Source organism: Equus przewalskii, chromosome 9 (genome assembly GCF_037783145.1).
Source record: "Equus przewalskii isolate Varuska chromosome 9, EquPr2, whole genome shotgun sequence".
Classification (NCBI taxonomy): domain Eukaryota; kingdom Metazoa; phylum Chordata; class Mammalia; order Perissodactyla; family Equidae; genus Equus; species Equus przewalskii.
The window spans coordinates 21,745,826-21,767,995 of NC_091839.1; the positions used below are offsets into that span (position 1 = coordinate 21,745,826).

The 22,170-nt window shown below is 40.1% G+C and overlaps 2 protein-coding genes across 4 annotated transcripts in view; one reads left to right on the forward strand and one right to left on the reverse strand.

Annotated features, from left to right (window-relative positions):
• Window positions 1-3,739: 3,739 nt before the first annotated feature.
• Window positions 3,740-19,933, reverse strand: LOC103547945 (zinc finger protein 677-like). 2 transcript variants are annotated; one of them, XM_070558380.1, is made up of 5 exons: window positions 19,812-19,910; window positions 16,886-17,840; window positions 16,475-16,565; window positions 13,125-13,290; window positions 3,740-6,747 (listed from the first exon to the last, which is right to left on the reverse strand). In XM_070558380.1, the coding sequence occupies exons 3-5, from the start codon at window positions 16,487-16,489 to the stop codon at window positions 4,685-4,687; spliced, it is 2,244 nt and encodes a 747-aa protein (XP_070414481.1). In that variant the 5' UTR covers window positions 16,490-16,565; window positions 16,886-17,840; window positions 19,812-19,910; the 3' UTR covers window positions 3,740-4,684. The 2 variants fall into 2 exon arrangements, with proteins under 2 accessions (XP_070414481.1, XP_070414480.1); XM_070558379.1 differs by lacking the exon at window positions 16,886-17,840 and having other exon boundaries at window positions 19,812-19,933.
• A 31-nt stretch (window positions 19,934-19,964) lies between these two features.
• LOC103547832 (zinc finger protein 665-like) overlaps window positions 19,965-22,170 on the forward strand; it is a 36,587-nt gene continuing 34,381 nt past the window's right edge. For both annotated transcript variants that reach the window (XM_070558354.1, XM_070558355.1), the window contains exon 1: window positions 19,965-20,119. The gene's annotated coding sequence lies outside the window, so the exon portion shown is untranslated. The remainder of the gene's footprint in view (window positions 20,120-22,170) is intronic.

Here is a 22,170-nt window from a genome sequence, read left to right on the forward strand (position 1 = left end):
TAAGCCTTGAAGCCAAGTAGTCTCAGTCTTCTTGCTATTACGGGTCTTCTGACTCTCCATATAAACTTTAGGATATAGGATATCAAAGTTCATTGATATCCACAGAATAACCTGTTGGTATTTTGATTGGGATTGCATTGAATCTGTAGGTAAGTAGGGAAGAACTGACATCTTGACAATATTGAGTCTTCCTATCCATGAACATGAAATGTCTCTCCATTTATTTAGTTCTTCTTTGATTTTGTCCTTCACTTATATAGCTCCCCTCATGTAGATCTTGTACATACTATGTTAGATTTATATCTAAGTATATTACCCTTTTTGGTGCTAATGTAAATGTTATTTTGCTTTTAATTTCAAATTCCACTTCTTCATTGCTGATTTATAAGAAAATTATTGACTTTTATATATTAAACGTCTTAGTCAGTTTGGGCTGCTATAACAAAGTATCAGAGACTAGGTGGTTTATAAACAACAGATGTGTATTACTAATCTGGAAGCTGAGAAATCCAAGATCAAGGTGCTGGCTGATTTTCTGTCTGGTGAGAGTCCTCTTTCTGGTTGCAGATGACTGTCTTCTTGTTGTATCCTCATACGGCAGACAGTAAGAGAGTCTCTGAGGCCCCTTTTATAAGGGCTCTAATCTCATTCACAATGGCTCCACTCTGATGAACTAATTACCTCCCAAAGGTCCCACCTGCACATACCATCACACCATGGGTTATAACTTCAACATATAAATTTTGGGTGGGAGACACAAACATTCTGTCCATTGTATTAACCATGTATCCTTCAATCATGCTATAATGACTTAAAAGTTCCAAAACTTTTCTGTTGATTCCTGAGTTTCTACATATCAATGTCAAAGATAGTTTTACTTCTTCCTTCCCAAGATGCATATTTTCCATTTCCTTTTCTTATTGCACTAGCTAGGACTCCCACTAGAATGTTGAAAAAGAATGGTGAGAGAAGACATTCTTGTCACTGAATCGTACACTTTGAGAGTGAATTTTGTGGTATGTGACATATACTTCATTTAAACAATCAAGCAGAAACATCTACTAGGTTCACGGTGAACTTAGAAAAAACGTGCTGACCCTGTCCTACAAAGCCTTGGAGATACAAGGTCCAGCATCCATTACAATAATGGAGGCCAGAGATGATAATGATTATGGCAATGAGAATGAAATGAGAGGAACTGGAGATTATTTTAAGGTAAAACGAATATATTGTTTTCCCCAAATCCAACTATTAGATTTGTGGGGTACCAAAAGGTTTCCTCACTCCACCTTACCAGATTTAGATTCCAGTTCACCATTTTGTATTGTCCCACTTCTTTAATTGAACTAAAGATGTAAAGGAAGTCTCCCTTTTTATATCATAGAGCACTTACTTTGCACCTGTTATTGTCATAGGTACGTTTTCATGTTACACAGCCTTAAAACAATTTTTAGTTTATGTATCTTCAAATTTTCTAGTGGAAGTAACAGGGGGAAAAATATAAGTTAAATATAAAAAATGTGTTAGGTGTGGAAGAAAAAATAGTAAGAAAAAATTCTAAAGGAGCAAAAAGGATTTCTAATAGAGTTGAAAAGAATCATGTAATAACACTATAATCACAAATTGAGAGTTTTACAGCCTTTGAAAAACTCTCCTGGTAAAATTATTGAATCATATTTATTGTTTTATAAACACTTCCATTAATTATGAAACTACTGTAAAAAATATCTTAGGCAGTTTATCTAACAGTATTTCAGAAGCACTGTTGACAACTATATTGGGCAAAGGGTTCTATGTAGGCAGCAAGAAAGACATATAAGAAGTTATTAACATGAGGAAAACTGTGCTCTTTCCTAACTAAGGAATCAAGAGGTTTGACAGTAAAATATTCAGTGTTGTGTTAAAGTCTTACTCCATTTTTTGATATCTGACTATGGACAGCTTTTAAGCCTCAACCCTCCCTCAACTCCCCTCCCCACTTTTGGTACAGCTTATTGAGGTGTAATTGCTACATTTAAAAAAAAAAAACAACCCTGCTCATATTTAATGCATCCTCCCTCTTCTTCTGCTCTATAGGTGTGCAAGCTTATAAGCCCAGTTGCTCCTTTGTTTGGTGCCCACAGGAAGATCAAACGACCTGCAGGATCCTGACCCCAGGGCCAACTCATAAACTCTATATAAACCCAAAACAAATCTACTTTCCTTGCTCCCAAGCCATTTTTTGTTCTAATTCAGAAGGCTGCCCTGCTTTCCTTGGAAAGTCTCATTAGGCATTAAACATTCTCATCCCCATTTGGCATCTGACATTATCAATCTTGAAATCTAAACTAAATTTTGGATAGGGGTCCATCCTGTGTCTGCATGATATATGCAAGTGCAAATTAACTATTTTTGAGGGAGTCAATATGTGAAGTTCCTAGTCAGCCTAGAGACAAAACAAAACAAAACAAAAAAATCAATCTTTCCCCCTTAAGTGAGTCTATTCATTCTTAAGGGGAAGCTCACGATCAGTGATCTGTTCAAATTACTCCAGTGAGAGCTCCATGCAGAAAAAAACTTTGTTTATATATTTATTTCTGAATTTTTTAAATTTTCTAACACTTTTTCATATACTTAACATATTTTTATTTTTTACCTCATGTAAATCAAGGCCAATGCAAGCCATGGGTCTTAAGTATGCACAAAAAAGGGCGTGTGGAAATATAATCATATGGTCCACACTCATGAATAGTACTTCAGATGTTGAGGGCAGTCTAAAGTTGCACCTCTATGGTATTTTAATCATAGCCACATAAATATCCAAGGGGCAGTGTGTGGAGACAGTAACTCAACTAACTTATGAGTACATATTGACAAAATTGTACAGGCATAACCCAAAGATATTGTGGGTTTGGCTCCAGACCACTGCAATAAAACAAATATCAGAATAAAGTGAGTCACATAAATTTTTTTGTGTCCTAGTGCATATAAAAGTTATGTTTACACTATACTGTAGTCTATTAAGTGTGCAACAGCATTACCTCTAAAAAAGTGTACACACCTTAATTTAAAGATACTTTATTGCTAAAAAAAAAAAGTTAACCATCATCTGAGCCTTCAGGGAGTCATAATCTTTTGCTTGGTGAAAAGTCTTGCCTCAACGTTGATGGTAGCTGACGGATTGGAGTGGCTGTGGCAATTTCTGAAAATAAGACAACAATGAAGTTTGCCACTTTCATTGACTCTTCCTTTCATACACTTTCTCTGTAGCATGTGATGCTGTTTGATAGCATTTTATCCTCAGTAGAACTCCTTTCAAAATCAGAGTCAATACTCTAAAACCCTGTACTGCTTTATCAACTAAATTCATGTAACATTCTAAATCCTTTGTTGTCCTTTCAATAGTCTTCACAGAATCTTCTCCAGGAGTAGATTTTATCTCAAAAAACCACTTTCTTTGCTCACACATAGGAAGCAACTCCTCACCTATTAAAGTTTTATCATGACATTGCAGCAATTCAGTCACATCTTCCACTACACCCTCAATTTGCAAAAGAAACCACACAGTACCTTTTAAACACAATAAAGCAAAGCACAATAAAACAAAGGATGCCTGCATGTTGTTTGATTCCACCACGAAAAGAAACTGTTGCATATGCCTTTCAACCGTGAGAACCTAAAGACATACTGTTAGTGCTTGTTATGAAGTAACACGATGATGTGGGATATATTTGATTTGATAGAAAAAATATGATTCAAGTTTTGGAAAAATGATTAAATTTTATTAAACATGACAACTATGATATACTGTATGTAAAATGGTATCAGTGATATAGTGCTTAAAGGCGAATCCTACACATGTACACCATATTCTGGTTTTTTGATTACATTCTCCTCTCTGATAATTGCTCTCTTTGGCTTCCAAGAATAAGATTAATTTTTCACTCATTTTTTGATACATACAACAGCTATTTTCTTTAAAAAGAAAGGATGACCATCATTTCTTTGCCATTATTTCTACCACAGAAGCAGTCCCTACTAACCTATCATACTATTCTCATCAAAATCTCAGTCTCTCAATCTTAAGGCCTGCTGTTTCGTGCTTATCTAGTAGAGCAATGACTTCTGATAATCCAGGGGCCCTCTGTTGTACCAACAAATTTGTAGAAGAGGATCCTGAACATGTGATTTACAACATTTTGCATATATTCTCAGCCAAAGCTTATGCTCTCATTCAAAACCACACATTATTGTAAGTTAAAATTCAGAGTCCTCATTCTCTCAGGAAACGTGGATATGATTGATCCTCACCTAATAAAGTACGCCTGTTTATCTATCTCATTGATCTCCTCCAACAGACCATCATGGCAACACAGGAAAAATATGTGATGACGGCATAAGGTCAACAAACTTCAAACTTCAGGTCGGAAGACATCAACAGTAACGTAGCCTCTTCAAGAAACCTCAAATAATAAAAGTATCTTAAACATGAAGAAATGGTACACTTTCAAAGATCTCCTTGCTCCACAATACTCGTCATTTCATGAGTTTCAAATGACTTTGACTTTTAATTACAGTGAAGAACTTAATAGCTGAGGATGATTAATCTTCTAGGACTACAGACTTAGTCCTCCCTAGCATAAATTCTCTGCAGTATAGTCTATTGTAAAAAATGGTTAAACGATTTACACCATTCATTACATTTCTAAGATTTCTCTCCAGTATGAATTCTTTTGTGAATCCTGAAGTCAGACCATTGTCTAAAGGCCTCGCCACATTCAATACACTTGAATGGCTTCTCTCCAGCATGCATTCTCTCATGACCCCAAAGGTGTGACCGTTTGATAAAAGCCTTACCACACACATTACATTTGTGTGGTTTCTCTCCAGGATGTATATTCTGATGTCTAGTGAGGCTTGAATACTGTTTAAAGGCCTTGCCACATTCATTACATTTGTAAGGTTTCTCTCCAGTATGAATTCTCTGATGAATTGTAAGGTTTGAATTTTGACTAAAGGCCTTGCCACACACATTACATTTATATGGTTTCTCTCCAGTATGGATTCTCTGATGTCGAGTAAGGCGTGAACACCAGTTAAAGGATTTGCCACACTCATTACAGGTGTAAGATTTCTCTCTACCATGAATTCCCTGATAATCCCCCAAGCTTGAGCTTTGAATAAAAGCATTATCACGTACAGCTGATTCATAATGTTTCTTTTCAGTATGTATTTTCTGATGTCTAGTAAGGTGTACAAATTGTGTATAGGCTTTACCACATTCATTACATTTGTAGGGTTTCTCTCCAGTATGATGTCTCTTATGTTTAGTTAGACTTGAACGCACAGTAAAGGCTTTGCCACATTCATTACATTTGTGAGGTTTCTCACCAGTATGAATCCTCTGATGTTCTACAAGACTTGGTCTTTGGATAAAAGCCTTACCACATTCATTACATTTGTATGGTTTTTCTCCAGTATGAATTTTCTGATGTTTCACAAGGCTTGAAATGTGGATGAAAGTCTTGCCACATAAACTACATTTGTGTGGCTTCTCTCCAGGATGTATATTTTGATGCTTAGTGAGGTGTGAGCACTGCTTAAAAGCTTTGCCACATTCATTACACTTATAAGGTTTCTCACCAGTATGAATTCTTCGGTGAATCCTGAGCGTAGACCACTGCCTAAAAACCTTGCCACATTCAACACATTTGTATGGTTTCTCTCCAGTATGAATTCTCTTATGATCCCAAAGATACGAATGTTTGGAAAATCCCTTACCACACTCATTACATTTATAAGGTTTCTCTCCAGTATGAATTCTTTCATGACGCCAGAGGTCTGAACATTTGATAAAAGCCTTACCACATTCATTACATTTGTGTGGTTTCTCTCCAGTGTGAATTCTCCAGTGATTGGTAAGATGGGAATTTTGATTAAAGACCTTGTCACATATATTACATTTATATGGTTTCTCTCCAGTATGGATTCTCTGATGTCTTGTGAGGTTTGAGAACTGCTTAAAGGCTTTACCACACTCATTACATCTGTAAGGTCTCTGCTCAGAATGAATTCTCTGATGACTAGTAAGGACTGAACAATGGCTAAAAGTCTTTCCACATTCATTACATCTGTGTGGCTTTTCTCTGTTTATTTTCTGATGGTGTGTAAGCAATGAAGGATACATGAAAACTTTTCTATATTTATTACACATGTTGGTTTTGATAGTAGGAGGAGGAAATCTTTGAAGTGGTGAAATTAAGGAATACATTTTGATAGACTTCTCAACTTGATTACATTCATAAATTTTCTCTTTAGTTTGAAATCTCTGCAATTCAGCCAGATGTGACTGAAAGCTTAATCCAAGTCTATTTTCAAAACATTTCATATACTTGTTTCCTGAGGAGACTATGTTTTTTATCTTTAACAAATTCTTTATAAATGACTTCGCATGTTTGAAATGTTGATATGCACTTTTTCTTAAAGAAACATTCTGCTTTAAAGATAAATTAATGCAAGATTTGTTGCCTTGTTTCTCTTTTTTACTACTGAGATTTACATTATCTGTCATAAGCACTTCTTCGGAATTTCTTTCTTCATATCCACACGTACTCTCAAAGTCATACATATTTCTCCAGACTTCCCCAAAGTCAAGATCCTCAATGTCATGGCTTTTATGTCTTCCCAAGTCCACTGGTTGGTATAATTCTCCAATATTAATGTCTTCCTTTAGTAACAGTTCCTTGATCATAGATCTAGCAGAGATATCTGAAAGATAGGGAAAAAAATCTTCATATTAACTAGAGTTGGCAGATGAATACTACACTAAAAGTAATATTTACATAGAATAGAAAAAAACTTCTCAACATAGGTCTACAAATGTTTAATAACAGAACACGTTAATAAATGATTACCTGTATTTTAAATTATTTTTAAGAGAAGCCTACTTTCAAACATGTTATAACCAAATTGCTCACACTATGTAAACAAATAAGCTCTGAAAGAAAGTGTATTATTTCACTACCACACAAAAACACAGAGTGGCAACAGACAAACGGGTGTCTCACATTTCAAGAGAAAAAGATATTACACAAATGCACATTTACATAATTATTGCACAAAAAAATGCTAAAGTACAGCATTATATGAGGTTATGATAAATAATCCATTAAAAACAGCAGACACACTGAAAAGCCTGGGAAGAAAGGCTGGGGAGTTTTTTTGTGGTTGAGCTCTATGAGTTCTTTGTATATTTTGGATATTAACCTCTTATCCGATATATGGCTTGCAAATATCTTCTCCCAATTGTTAGGTTGTCTTTTCATTTTGTTGATGGTTTCCTTTGCTGTGCAGAGGCTATTTAGTTTGATGTAGTCCCATTTGTTTATTTTTTCTATTGTTTCCCTTGCCCAGTCAGGCATTGTATTTAAAAAAGTGTTGCTAAGACGGATGTCAAAGAGTGTACTGCCTACATTTTCTTCTAGAAGTTTAATTGTTTCAGATCTTACATTCAAGTCTTTAATCCATTTTGAGTTGACTTTTGTGCATGGTGTAAGATAATGGTCTACTTTCATTCTTTTGCATGTTGCTGTCCAGTTTTCTCAACACCATTTATTGAAGAGACTTTCCTTTCTCCATTGTATGTTGTTGGTTCCCTTGTTGAAAATTGGTTGTCCATATACATGCGGGTTTATTTCTGGGCTCTCGATTCTGTTCCATGGATCTGTGTGTCTGTTTTTGTGCCAGTACCATGCTGTTTTGGTTACTAGTGTCTTGTAGTATATTTTGAAATCAAGGAGTGTGATACCTCCAGCTTTGTTCTTTTTTCTCAGGGTTTCTTTGGCTATCGGGGTCTTTTGCTGTTCCATATAAATTTTAGGATTCTTTGTTCTATTTCTGTGAAAAATGTTGGAACTTTGATTGGGATTACATTGAATCTACAGATTGCTTTAGGAAGTATGGGCATTTTACCTACGTAAAAACAAGAACAACATCAAAAAAAACCCCAAAACAAATCAAAACAAAAAAAGGCTGGAGAGTAACATGCTTTGGGGAATAAGGGCTTTTAAAAACTGCCACATATTCATAGAAATCTAAGTCATAGACATGCCCAGGGCTGGGTGAATGTTCAGAAAACATATGAGAAGGCCCTGAGGTCTTACCTCCAGCTAATCTTCAGTCTCAGCAAAAGCAGGAGGTAAAGGTGAAGGCAGCATTGTAAATTGTCAACCTGAGTTTTACAGGTATTCCCAAACACACAGAGTCTGTCACCAAAGACTGGGAGTTGACTTTTTTGGTTTTTTGTTTTGATTTATTCGGGGGTTTTTGTGGTTCCAGGTGTCTGAGAAATTCCATGTTGAACCACTACCTAACCACTAAGCTAACTAAACAGAGACTTGAGTAGCCACACATGACAAAGAATAAGGAATAGCAGCAAACCAATGCTGGGGTGGGGAGCAATGTGACTTCCAAAGTTGCCATATAATAAAATTCAAAATATTCAGTTTAAAAAAAAATTACAAGGCATGAAACCAACAATGATGTATGGTCCATACACAGGAAAAAGTGAAATTTAACAGAAACTATCCCCAAGGAAGCCCTGATATTGGACTTTACTAGACAAAACAATTTATATCACTATATTAAATATCCTCAAAGAGCTAAAAGAAACCAAGTGCAAAGAACTAAAGGAAACAATGAGAACACTATTTCCCCAAATAGAGAATATCAATAAAGAGAAATTATAAAAAGAAACCAAATAGAAATTCTGCAAAAGAGAAGTACAAAAACTGAAATAAAAAAAAGCTAAAGGGTTTCAACACAGAATGGAACAAGCAGAAGAAAGAATTAGCAAACTTGAAGATAAATCAATTGAGATTACCTAATCTCAGCGCATAAAGAAAAAAGAATGAAGAAAAATGAACAGAGAACTGCGGGACACCTTCAAGTGTACCAACATAGATAATGGGAGTTCCAGAAAGAAATAAGAGAAAGAAATGAGCAGGAAAAATATTTGAAGCAACAAGGCAAAAACATTCCAGAAGTTTATGAAATTCACAAATCTATATATCCAAGGAGTTCAACAAATCCCAGGTGAGATAAACTGAAAAAGATCCCCAGTAAGACACGTTACAATCAATCTGTTCAACGACAATCTTGAAAGCAGTAAGAGGCAATTTCTCAGGTGAAAGAGATCCTCAATAAGATTAACCATTGATTTCACATCAGAAACCATGGAGGCTAGAAGGAAAGGAGATAAAATTTTCAAAGCGTTAAAGAGAAATAACTATCTACCAAGAATTCTATGTACGTCAAAATTATCCTTTAAATAAAGGAAAACTTAGGACATTGTCAGAAAAACAAAAACTGAGAAAGTCCCTTGTAAGCAGACTAGTCCTACAAAAAACACTAAAGGGAATGCTTCAGGCTACAATAAAAGAAGAAACAGTAACTTAAATCCACATAAAGAAATAAGGAAAAGTAATAAAGACACTACATAGGTAAATACAAGGCCAGTATTAACATAGTTTTGGTCTGTAATTCCTTTTTTCCCTATCGATTTAAAAGACAACAACATAAAACAGTAATTCTAAATCTACATTGATGGACAAACAATGTATAAACTGCAATTTGTGACAAAAACAATAGAGGAAGGAGAGGCAGGAGATGTATGTGTGTATATATAGTACATCAAAGTTTTTATATACTATTTAAATTAAGTTGGTATTATTTGAACTAGATTTTTATAAACTAATATTTTATATGTAATGCCCAGGACGACCATTAACAAAACAATTAAAAAATATATAGTAAAGGAAACAAGAAGTAAATCGAAATGGTACATTAGAACACACCTAACACAAAAGAAGGCAGTAATGGAAGAACTGAGGAGAAAAAAAGATATAAGACACACTGAAAACAAATAGCTAGAGGGCAGAGGTTATTCTTTATCACTATTTAAATTAAATGTAAATGGATTAAACTCTTAATTAAAAGGGAGAGGTTGGCAGCATGGATAAAGAAAAAAGGATCTAACTATATTCTGTATGTAGGAGATTCCCTTTAGATACAGACACACAAATATGTTGAAAGTGAAAGGACAGCAAATGATTCTGTTATGGGCCAAGGGGTCGGCTCAGTGGCGCAGCGGTTAAGTGTGTACGTTCCACTTCAGTGACCCAGGCTTCGCCGGTTCAGATCCTGAGTGTGGACATGGCACTGCTTGGCAAGCCATGCTGTGGTAGGTGTACCACATATAAAAGTGGAGGAAAACGGACATGGATGTTAGCTCAGGGCCAGTCTTCCTCAACAAAAAGAGGAGGATTGGCAGATGTTAGCTCAGGTCTGATCTTCCTCCAAAAAAAAAAAAAAAAAAAAAAACTGTTAAGGGCTGAATTGCGTCCTCCCCCAAGAAATTGATATGTTGAAGTCCTAACCTCCAGTACCTCAAAATGTGACTGTATTTGGAGATAAGGTATTTAAACGGGTAATTAAGGTTACATGAGGTCATTGGAGTGGGCCCTAATCCAATGCCTGGCCTCTTTATAAGAAGAGATTAAGACAGAGACCCACACACACAGGAAAGACCATGTGAAAAAGCAGGGAGGAAAGACAGCCAACTACAAGCTAAGGAGAGCAGCCTGATAAGAAAACCCTGCTGACACCCTGATCTTGGCCTTCTAACTTCCAAAACTATGAGAAAGTAAATGTCTGTCGTTTAAGCCACCCTGTTGTTTAAGCCTGTGGTACTTCGTTATTACAGCCCTAGCAAACTATTACAGATTCCATGCAAAAGGCAACCAGAAGAGACCTGGAGTGGCTCTACTAATAACGGAATCTAAGTCAAAAATTTCTATGAGACGAAGAAAATTGTATATTTAAACAAAGATAACTCGGGGCTGGCCCTGTGGCCGAGTGGTTAAGTTCGCGCGCTCCACTGCAGGAGGCCCAGTGTTTCGTTGGTTCTAATCCTGGATGCGGACATGGCACTGCTCATGAAACCACACTGAGGCAGCGTCCCACATGCCACAACTAGAAGGACCCACAACGAAGAATATACGACTATGTACCGGGGGGCTTTGGGGAGAAAAAGGAAAAAAATAAAATAAAATAAAAATTAAAAAAAGATAACTCATCAAAGAATTACAACAAATATGAACTTATATAGACCTAAACAAAAAAGCCCTAAAATATACGAAGCAAACATTGACAAAACTAAAGAGAGAAATAAAAATAGTTTGAGAATATTTGGAGACTTCCAGACCCCACTTTCAATAAGCGAGAGGAGAGCCAGAGAGAAGTTCAATGAGGACAGGAAGACTTGAGCAAGACTATAAAGCACCTAGCTCTGACAGACACATACAGAGCACGCCAGCCAATGACAGCAAAATATACATTCTTCTCTAGATGCACATGGAACATTCCCCAGGATAGACCATACAGTAAACCATGAAGCAAGTCTCAATAAACTGAAAAAGGCTGAAACTATGTAAAATATTTTTTCCAACCATAATAGAAAGAAAGAAGAAAGAAGTAACTGCGGGGAAACTGGAAAGTTCACAAATATATGGAAATTTTGAAAACACTCTTAGAAAAACCAGTGGATAAAAGAAGATCTCACGAGAGAAACTAGAATATAATTTTAGAGGAAAGAAACAAAAACACAATGTACCAAAACTTATGATACGGTATAGCATGGCACTGCTTATACTCCTGCTGAGTAAAAGCAGTTTTACTGCTGGATCAAAAGATCCACCCCACTCCCCTGTTACACACGCTCCTTTTGTTTTTTGAGGCAGATAAGCCCTGAGCTAACATCTGCTGCCAATCCTTCTCTTTTTGCTGAGGAAGACTGGCCCTGAGCTAACATCCATGCCCATCTTCCTCCACTTTATATGTGGGACGCCTGTCACAGCATGGCTTGCCAAGCAGTGCCATGTCCACACTCGGGATCCCAACTGGCGGATCCCAGGCCGCCGAAGTGGAACATGCGCACTTAACCGCTGTACCACCAGGCCGACCCCTACACACACTCCTTGATGTGAGGCAAAAGCAGAACTGAAGAAATGGCTGGGGCATCTGAAGAGGCAGTGAGGGCTTGAAACAGCCCCGTGCACTTTCCTGGGGCCCCAGATGCTGACATTTTTCCATCCTGCGAGAAGGTCTCCCAAGTACATGAAATGGGATAGAAGCTGGAGAAGGCCTGGGGCCCAGACTGTGAAGGCTTCAGTTCTGATCTGTGTGGACTGAGAACTGTGTATGAGAACAAGGAAGAAAGAGGACCCCTTATAACCAGCCCTCCTGGTGCACCTCAAGGTCAAGCTAGCAAAGAGATCCTCCGGGGCAGGTAAGAGAACGTTCTATGTCATGATAAAGATTTTGCCTTGGTCTTTGCACGAGCTGGTGGGTGGGAGGAGGAACTTTTACTCATCTGAAGAAAACAGTGATAAATGGAAGGGAAGAAAACTTTCCTTTGAGAGCCCACAAGAAATAAACTTTTGTTTTCCCACAGAACTCTCCCACTTGTGGAGAGTTTCCCAAACATGATTAACGGTGCGGCTTCCCTTCCGTCGAGCTAAACTCTTTCCTCTGTTCACACCTTTGATACATTCCCACCCACTTAGTTTTTTCACTATTTTCACCTGGCTTTGCACAGTCCAGGGCTCTTTCCCATGCTTCAAAATGGAGATAATACTCAGGCCAAAAAGAGACATTTCTGCTTATAAGAAAGGAACATGATATGCTGTGGCTTTTCCAGAATACAATTTCATCCCTTTGTTCAGCTGAGGAGAGAGGACATTACACACACGTCTAGAAAAATATTTCACAGATTTGTTCACTGACTATCTCTTTCTGAATGCTTAAGGAATATTTTTAAAATATAGATGTCTAGCTCCCCTCCAAGAACTACTGAATCAAAAGGACAGGCGTAAAGCAGAACCAGAATCAGATATTTTTAAACGTCTGCCATAAGGTTTTGTGATTACTTGACTTTGGGAACCACCGTTAATCTAATGTGGAGTGGGCAGATCATCTGAAGAAAAAGGAAGGTGAAAGTCTAGATGCTACATCATGAAGCTTTTCATCTCAGAGTCAACCCAGCATCAATCGCAAGTGAGCATGGCAGGGTCTCCCGAGAGACTTACCAGGGCAGATCCTGACTTCTAGAGGGAAGCTCTCCTCACCCAGGGAGAGCAGGTTCCTGCAGTTCTCCAGCATCACGTCCCTGTACAAGGCCCTCTGAGCGGGGTCCAGGCACTCCCACTCCTCCTGAGAGAACTCGATGGTCACGTCCTTGAACGTCAGCAGTTCCTGAAAGGAAAAACACATTTCACTAAGGGACAATGGGAATCATTCTTCTCTTCAAACAATATGAGAGCAGGAGAGAGGTGTAAGGATTGATTCAATTGAAGTGAATGTTCTGACAGATCATTTTGAGCAAGATAATTGTGAGCAAGTTATATAGCCCTAATTTTGCTTTATTATATTTTTCCATCAGAGGATATCAAATCCACGAAATCACAGTAGATTTCACATTTTTGTGGACAATAAAAAAGACACATACATGAAAAATATTCAACACAGGGTTGTTTACACGGACATGGTACATATTATGTTCTACACACTGAGTGATATTCAATATCTAGACAAGCTAATGCATGAGTGGTACCTTCAGGGATGACAAAGTCCACAGACATGCACAAATATAAATAGAACTTTCCATTTAAAGTGAGATATTTAGCCATTATGGAGTTTATCAGCCTAATGGAGTTTAATCCACTAATAAAAAAATGATTCAAAATGAAAAACTGTACTAATGTATGTTAAAGTAGCAGATTAAATAGAACAAAGATTTATCACAGCAGTAGATCTTTGAAGAAATACTCGATGATTAAAAATCATGCCAGGGGCCAGTCTGGTGGCGAAGCAGTTAAGTTCGCAGGTTCCACTTCGGTGGCCCACGGTTCGCCGGTTCAGATCCCAGGTGCAGAACTATGCACTGCTTGTCAAGCCATGCTGTGGCAGGCGTCCCATATACAAAGCAGAGGAAGATGGGCACGGATGTTAGCTTAGGGCCAGTCTTCCTCAGGAAAAAGAGGAGGATTGGCAGCAGATGTTAGCTCAGGGCTAACATTCCTCAAAAAAAAACTATGCCAGGCAAAAAATTAAAAGAACTGTTATCAAGCAAGACAATTTCACCAGGCATCATAATCTGCAGTAAGCACTAGAAGAATTTCCACTACAGGTAAGGCTGAGGTAAGTGGGCCAGCCAGGCGCCTGCCATTCGCCACTGCACAGGATGCCTGAGCCAGAACCAGAAGAGGGAAAAGCAAATGCCAGTTAGGAATTTTATCATGACACCTAATTAGAAGAGATTTCCCAAGCTATGTGAAGAAATGAGGAGACTTTATTGAAGGAGATAACAAAAACATAATCAAAGACTGACAGACCTAATTCTTATTGGAAGATGTGGTGACATAAAGACGTCAGTCATTTAGAAATTCGGCGCAATTCAAATATAAAAGAAATGTGGAATTTCAAATAAAAAGTCTCCACTTCGTTGAGAGATAAATAATTTTGAAAAGAAAAATAAAATGGAGGGCCCTGGCAAATAATATGTGAACCTGTTAGTATACGTGTACACGTGTGTGTGCGCGAGTGTGGATTACACGAAACTTTGAAATCAATGAAATAAAATGGCTACAAGATATCCACAAAAAGGCCAAATTAAAAAGATTTCAGTAAATCCAAATTAAAGAGAGAATTTTAAACAAAGAAAGATTAGGACTAAAGAGAACACAGTATTTTGAAATTATGCTGGGTGAGGCCTTCAAGCAAGATCAGAAAGCAGAAGACAAGAAGGAAAGAGATGTATGTTTCACTGCAAAACAATGACAAACTAAGAAAGACACCAGGGCACACATAAAGAATTAAAGTACAAAATACAGAATAGCTCCTAAAATAAATCAAAGGAAAACTCAGCAAAGTATGAAAATCCATGTTTTATTTCCACAAAACAATGAAAGTTACTCACAAGTAGTTGGAAAATGGAAGCACAAACAAGGGATTATCATTTTCCTCTAAATTTTCAAAATACAAAAAGATAATGGCACCAAGTTTTGCTTATATCCGGGGAAATCTCATGTGCTGTTGGTGGGAGAGGGTACCTTTGCAGCTTTAGGGGAGGGCATCTGACAGACTCTATCAAAATACCAAACACACCATCCTTGACCCAGTAATCACATGTCAAGTTTCCCAACCTAGAGAAATCCTCAGACATCTGCAGAGAGGTCAGCCTGCTCAGACACAGCCACTGTGGCATTCTTCACACTAGTGAAAAATTGTAAAGGTCTCGTGTGGCTTCAATAAAGAGAATGCTCCAATAACCATCTACAAAAGAGCAAGCTATATCTGTGTTTACTAACATGAAAATAACTTCTAGACATCCATTATGTAAATTTTTCATATTTGCAGAATAAAATGTTACTCTAACAAACTTCATTGAAGAATTTTTTCCAAAACCTCATTAGAACATGTAAATTCATTTTTACAAGATTTAGCTGACTCTTGCCACAGAACTGACAACAGTGGTCCCTCACTGAGACATGAGGGATGGTGAAGGAAGTAACAGGGCAGGAGATACATTATATCTTAGTGCCTAAGTTGCTTCTTTTTTCAGAGTTTGACCACACACACACACACACACACACACACACAAATACATATATCATGTAATGTTTAAAATAAAAGACATATAATAGTTAATAATAATGATGGAGCAAGAATTTGGATTCAGCCTTTTTGATGACAAAGACAAAGTTCTGTGCTCCACGTCTTGGCTGAATTATAACCATTTTTACCTAAAACACCTGCTGCACGAGAGACCCTGCAGGAAGACCACGGTTTCTGTGGGATGGACGTGCTAAGCATGATTTTTGTAAAACCTCTTATTGTTAGATATTTAGGTTGATTCTATATTTTAAAACCAATAATGGAATAAAACATCCTCTATCACTCATGTCTGTTTCTGAACTTTATTCTCTATCATTAACATTTTGGAACCAGAAACACCATGATTCATTTGTGTAGCTCTGAAGGCATTATAAAGTCAGGAACAGCTGGTCTCCTCTTATCACTCTTCTTTTCCAGAATTGTCCAACTATTCCTAGATATTAATACATGACTTCCCAAATGCAGCTTCTTTCACCGAGATGTGGCCCAACCTCACAGACACCACGTGGCTCACACTCCATCCCCAATCCACAGATGTGAAGCCCTGCCCGGGACAACGCCCAGTGGAGGCTCCTCACAAGTTCCATGTCACTGGGTCGCGGTGAGATGGAATCTAAGTGGAGACGAGAGGGACTGAGGGAAGGCCCTGGGTGAGTGGAAGGAACATGTCAGGCAGGACACTTCAGAGTCAGAGATTAGCAAGTCCAAAGAAGGACATTTCAGGAAGGAGAGACAGATTAATCAACAGAGAGTATGACTTCACCTGGGAAAGAGCCATTCTTGACTCCTCTTCTTTCCTCTTCCTCCTCTTCCAGGCTTCTTCCTCGGGCAAGATTGCTCTTGAGAAGTCAACCCTGAGTGTCAAAAATATGCTGTTTAATGTTTTGAATCAACATGCCTCCTTCCTGTGCCACAACCACACACACAGGGAAGACCTCACCACGTAGCAAAGACAGCCCTGTGCTGCCCATAGCCACGGGAGGGATTCAGGGAAAATAAGCTCCCACACAGAGACCAACAAGTGAGGGGTTTGACCCCTTTCTTCAGAACTCGCTCCCCTCCTGGTGAAGCCCTCAATACACTGCCGCAGCGGGGACGTGAGATGGACTGACCCTCCCCTTCAGGTCGCAGACCTGGTCTTAATCAAACCCTATTCACAGCAGAGCCCCCTCACCTGTCCTTGGATCACAGGCTGATCCCATCCTCAGAAACGGAGGACCCAGAGCCTCGCTGCTCGATGCTGCACGCAGATCAGAATCACCTGGGACACTTAAAACATCCCATCCCACTTGACCATCTGAAGTGGATTCTCTGGGGACTCGGCACAAGAGATATACTTGCAAAACGCCTCAGCAATCCAACACAAAGCCAGGGTTGAGCACCCCTCAGAGGAGGCAAGCCCAGCACACCTCCCAGCTTGTGGCTCTGCTCTCCCCTTGGGCACTGCTGTCATGTGGATCCAGCCAGAGGAAAGGGAAGGAACAGAGAGAAACAAGCAGAGTGGGCAATACGGACCAGACGTGGGGGTGAGGGGGTGGCTGGATGTTAAAAGGAGGCAGGGAGAGGAGACAGAAATCAGAGAAGGTGCCTCTGAGAGGTGATATCAGAACACAGACCTGAGGAAAGAAGGGATTTTGTCACCTGCAAGTGAGGGGTCAGTGACTTCTAGGCAGAGGGACACCAAAGTGAATGCCCTGAGGCGGTGGTGTTCCTGGCTCCAGAAAGGGAAAAGCAGCCTGTGTGGCTGGAGTAGACCGAGTGAAGAGGAGCCAAGTAAGAGCTAAGATCAGAAAGGGCTGTGGTCTTCAAACATTCTTCCCTGTCCCCAAGATTTTTGAAAACCAAGTATTCCCTTAATCATTTTTTTATTTGTTTTGTCCTAAGTTAAAATACTAACAAATAAAATAATATCTTATAATATTCTGAAAACACGCTGGGACGCTCATCTAAATCCCAGGAAGTACAGGGTCACCCTCTGCTGAGATGTAGCGGGAGGACTGCAGAAGAACACATCTGGCGGAGTTCAGGGGACCATTTTTGAACATATGAAGATGAAAACGCCAGTCATTATCCCAGCAGAGATGTTGAGGAGACAGCTGGATACAGAACTCTGGCTTCAGAGGAAAAGTCTGGGTGGAGAGGCGAAAACAGACATTAGTGTTTAAAGTCAAGAGATGCGATGGAAAAGCAGTGGGTGTGGACAGAGAAGAGAAGAGGTTCAAGGACTAAGTGCAGAAATGCTCTCAGAGAGTAGGGGGTTAGGAGAAACAGGCACAGGAAGCTGAGACATAAACAGGGAGAAAAAAATTAACACTGGTGACTGGTAGATAGATTCATTTTCTAAAAACAGTGTGATGTGAAAGCCAAGAAAAAAGTGCTTCAAGAAGAGAGAGTGCGGCATGCTGGTGAGAGGACGAGATGCTGACTAAGAATAAACTACTGATTTAGAAATGGGGAGCTCACTATGACTCTGATAAGGAAAGTAACAGTGGAATGTGGATGTGAACATGAGAGCTGGAAGCAAGAATTGAGGCAGAGAGTATAAACAAGGTTTTAGTGTATTTTGCTCTGAAATGGAGCACAAGAAAGAGCACTGATTAGAGTGGCAAATGTAGCTAACAGAGGATTTTTTGTTTTAAAAATGGGAGAATGTAGTAAAAGCCTCCTCTTTTTTTTTGAAAATGGGACAACATCGCCATCTGTATATGCTGAACATAACAATGGCCTAGAGGTAAAAATTGATGACATAGTGGCAGTGGCCAAAGGATGCTATACTGTCCTGAGACTGCTGTACTGCCAGCCCTTATAACCCCTCCACAGTTGTGCTCAGAGACCCACCTCCAGCAAGCCCATCCCAATGAAAACCCCAGCCACCCATCACCCACTGTTTCTCTTCTTGACCCAGACACTCCTACAAGCTCCCATGGTGTTCTATACTCCCAGTGGACACCCCACAATATTACAGGAAAGAACCCTGTGATCATCTATACACTTTCCCATAGAATCCCACACCGCATTCCTAACATCAATCTTTTGTTGTGGCAGGAAAACACCCACCAAATCCAGGATCCCATACGTTCCTTCCTGGAGACTACCCTAAAGTCAGGCACTGCCATAATGTCAAAATACAAGAGTACTGTCTCCAACGACCCACATTTTCCAACAAGACTCCGATATCTTCTAATGAAACACCCCAAAATGTCATCTGTATCCCACAAAACACATGTGACACCCTCAGCAATGCTTGGCCTCTATTTTACCCTCGCTTTTTCATTCTTCCTTTCTCACGGTTTTTCCCATTCTCCCTCAGACTGTCTCTACTCCGCCCCCTACCGTGCACATTCACAGATATGGAATAAAGACGTCCCTTGCCCGGGAACAGAGCTTTCCAGCAGAGCTCCAGGAATGTAAACACACCACAGCAAGCACAGCCAGGGGGATGCGATTTGTGCAGGAGAAACACAGTGTCACCGAATGGGTGCAGCTCACCTCCCCCAGTGCAAGAATCAGACATCTCCCCTAAGGCGGTGACAGCAAAGTGGAGGACTAAGGAGGGGAGGAGCCCGACTCCGGAGGACAAAGAGATGGAGCAAGTGTCAGGAAAGCGGTGGGGTTTGCGGAATCCCAAGGCCAAGGAGATGTGGCGTCCATGTATGCACTGCCATCTCTGCCTTGGAGGGGCAGAGAGGGGCGAGGCTGGGGAACAAGGGAGGGAGAAAGAGAATCCACCTGCGGAGTAAGGACTTCACACAGCGCGGCTGCGAGGGGAAGGGGACGGGAGCCTGCGGGAGTCACCGAAAGGTTCTGAGCAGGAAAACGACGCAGCACGCGGTGTCTACTGCACCCAAGGCGGGAAGGCCAGGGACGGGGACCCGCCTCACAGCGATTTTAAACCGAAGCAGACCGGGACCTCCGGACCCGCAGCGGAGCTACAGGGCCTGGAACGTCTCGCGGTGCTGCCGGGACTCATCGGGCGCGGAAAGAGGCCATGAAGGGGTTTTAACGTACGCGGCGACCCCTAAACCTTGGCTGTTACGGTTCCTTGAGTCTGAGGGCGCCGCAAAGATCAGGGTTGAAGCAGAAAACAGAGACTGACTCACCCGATCGTGCCCCTCGCTCCTCTTCCGGGTCTGGAGGAAACTGCGCGTGCGCGGCGCTACAGGGGGCGGGGCCGGTGAGGTGCGGGGCGTGGACAGTGGCCCGGAAGAGACAAAGTGCGCTGCGAGACGGGCGCGGGCCGAAGTAGGGGCGGGGGCTGGAGGCAGAGGGATCTGGGATTACGCCCGCCCTCGCACCTTTCCGGAGCTGTACCTGCTTCTCAGCTTTTAAGTGTTCATGAATCTCTTTGTCGTCCCGCGGACCGAGGCTCTTCCTCGCTATTTTAAGGCAATGTCAAAACCTATTTAAGGTAAAAGATTAGAGTTGTGAGGGTTGCTTATATTAGAAGCTGAGATGTTTTCTTGTTAATTGAAAACGGTTGAAGTCAAAGTTCTTTTTGCCAGCGGGTAGTGGTGGAGCATATAGTTAAAAATAAAATCATTTCCCAACCCAGAAATCCTCTCCACAAAGCTAGCAGAAAAAGAAAACAGTTTCATTATTGAATAAGCATTAAACCAGACTGTGATGGGGATCACAGGCAGTCGGCTAAGAGATTGCAAAGACAGAAAGAACTCTCACAGTGTCGTATAAGCCAAGCAGATACAACCCATTACTTTTTACATACATGTTCTCAAGATAAAAAAAAATAACTAGTCCTCATGTAAGAAGACGTGACAGCACCATTTGTCAAACATGCTTCATCCTAACTTCATCAGGTAATTGGGGTGACCATCCGTGTCAGTTAATTGGCTTTATCCAAAGGAAAAACAAACTTCTCACATCTCGCAAGGCACCTGCTGAGTTAAGCACCTACCCTCCCACCGGAAACCAGATTAGTGTGCTATCCCCCTTGATTTACATTTCTAAGAGATGCCTCCCAGGTCCTTAAAGAAACATTCCTGGGTTACAAAATTGGAAAGGGCCTTATTTAGCTTTTTAAAAGACACACATTTCAAAGAGGCAGAGAAAGAATTACAAGTTTTCTAAAGGAAATGCTCTAAGAAAAGGGAGGCGGAGAAGTCTCTTCCCTTTCTTTCAACAGAGAATTGTCTTTTTTTCCCCCTCTTATTTTTGATTTGTATTTGTCCTTATAGAAACATCATGCATTCATTCATTAAGGCAATACTTTTTGAACATCTACTATATGTTCACAAGAATAGTAGTGTGCGCTCTGCCTCGGGAACTGTGCTCGGAACCTCACATAAATTATGAGTTAATCCTTGTAAATACCTTGGGAATTCAGTATTATGTGTCCACCTTGCCCAGGAGGATTAGGTGCTGGGCTTTGCCTTTCTAGGGGTAGAAATTCTCTATGTCTCTTCTGTTTTCTTATCACTGATCCTTAAAATGATCTTACATGTGATGGTAGCTCAATACACGTGGAAGAGAGAAGGCAGAAAGGAATGGTGGGGTTAGTGGTTCTGAGGGATTTTTTGATGGTTTGTCCATTTGTCTTCATGTGTTTTGTTTGTTTTTAACATGTAGAGTGACCAATGGGCCCCCAGGAGTTGGAGACATGATGCTTCCAGGAATTCTCTACTCATAGGTTATAACCAAAGAAGCAAATTCTGTTATCAAATTTTAAGTCCTTTGCTCCTGACACATAAATGAAAAGCAATGGGATATATTGGAGTATATGAGGAAGCCATTTGTTGTAAAAATAATTTGACCTGATCTTGTTTTTCCAAAAGGACCTGACGTGGCCTGTCGAGCATGCATTATACATCTGCTTTAAACATTTGCTATGTCCCAAAGACAAGAATGATGCCCTTAAAGATAGAGATGTAGCTTCCACCCATATTAGCATTTCTTTAAGGATAAGCATCTCTTCCTAGAAACTAAGGATTTATTACTAGCCTGCTGTGCTCACCTGTTGACCACTAGCCAGCTGACCACTGACCTGCTGTGCCAACTGAGTATCTCATGACAGTAGTAAAAGAGATATTCCTGTCATAGGTGATGCATGCTCTTTGTTCCTAGACAGTATATAACCACTCTGTACACTCCAGTTCTTTGGTTCCCTTCCTTCCTTTGGGAAGGAAGGCCCCGGGCTATAGTCCTCAGACCTGGCTCATAATAAACTCACCCCAATTTTGATTTATAGATTGATTAGGGATTATTCCTGTTGACACTCCCCTTCATGTTCATCTGAGTGTCTGGAAATTCTGAGTCCCAGTTCCAGGCGGACAGCAGGAGGAGCCATCTTGAACTAGGTTCTGCTCTAAACAGTTCTGAGAAGGGAAGACCTGAGGGGGATGGGATGGATGGGAGGGGTGCGAAAGGCAAATTTGGCATCTAAGAGGTTATTTTAGAGGGGACCTGCACTGATGATTCCTGGACTGATGGACAATACATGCTCAA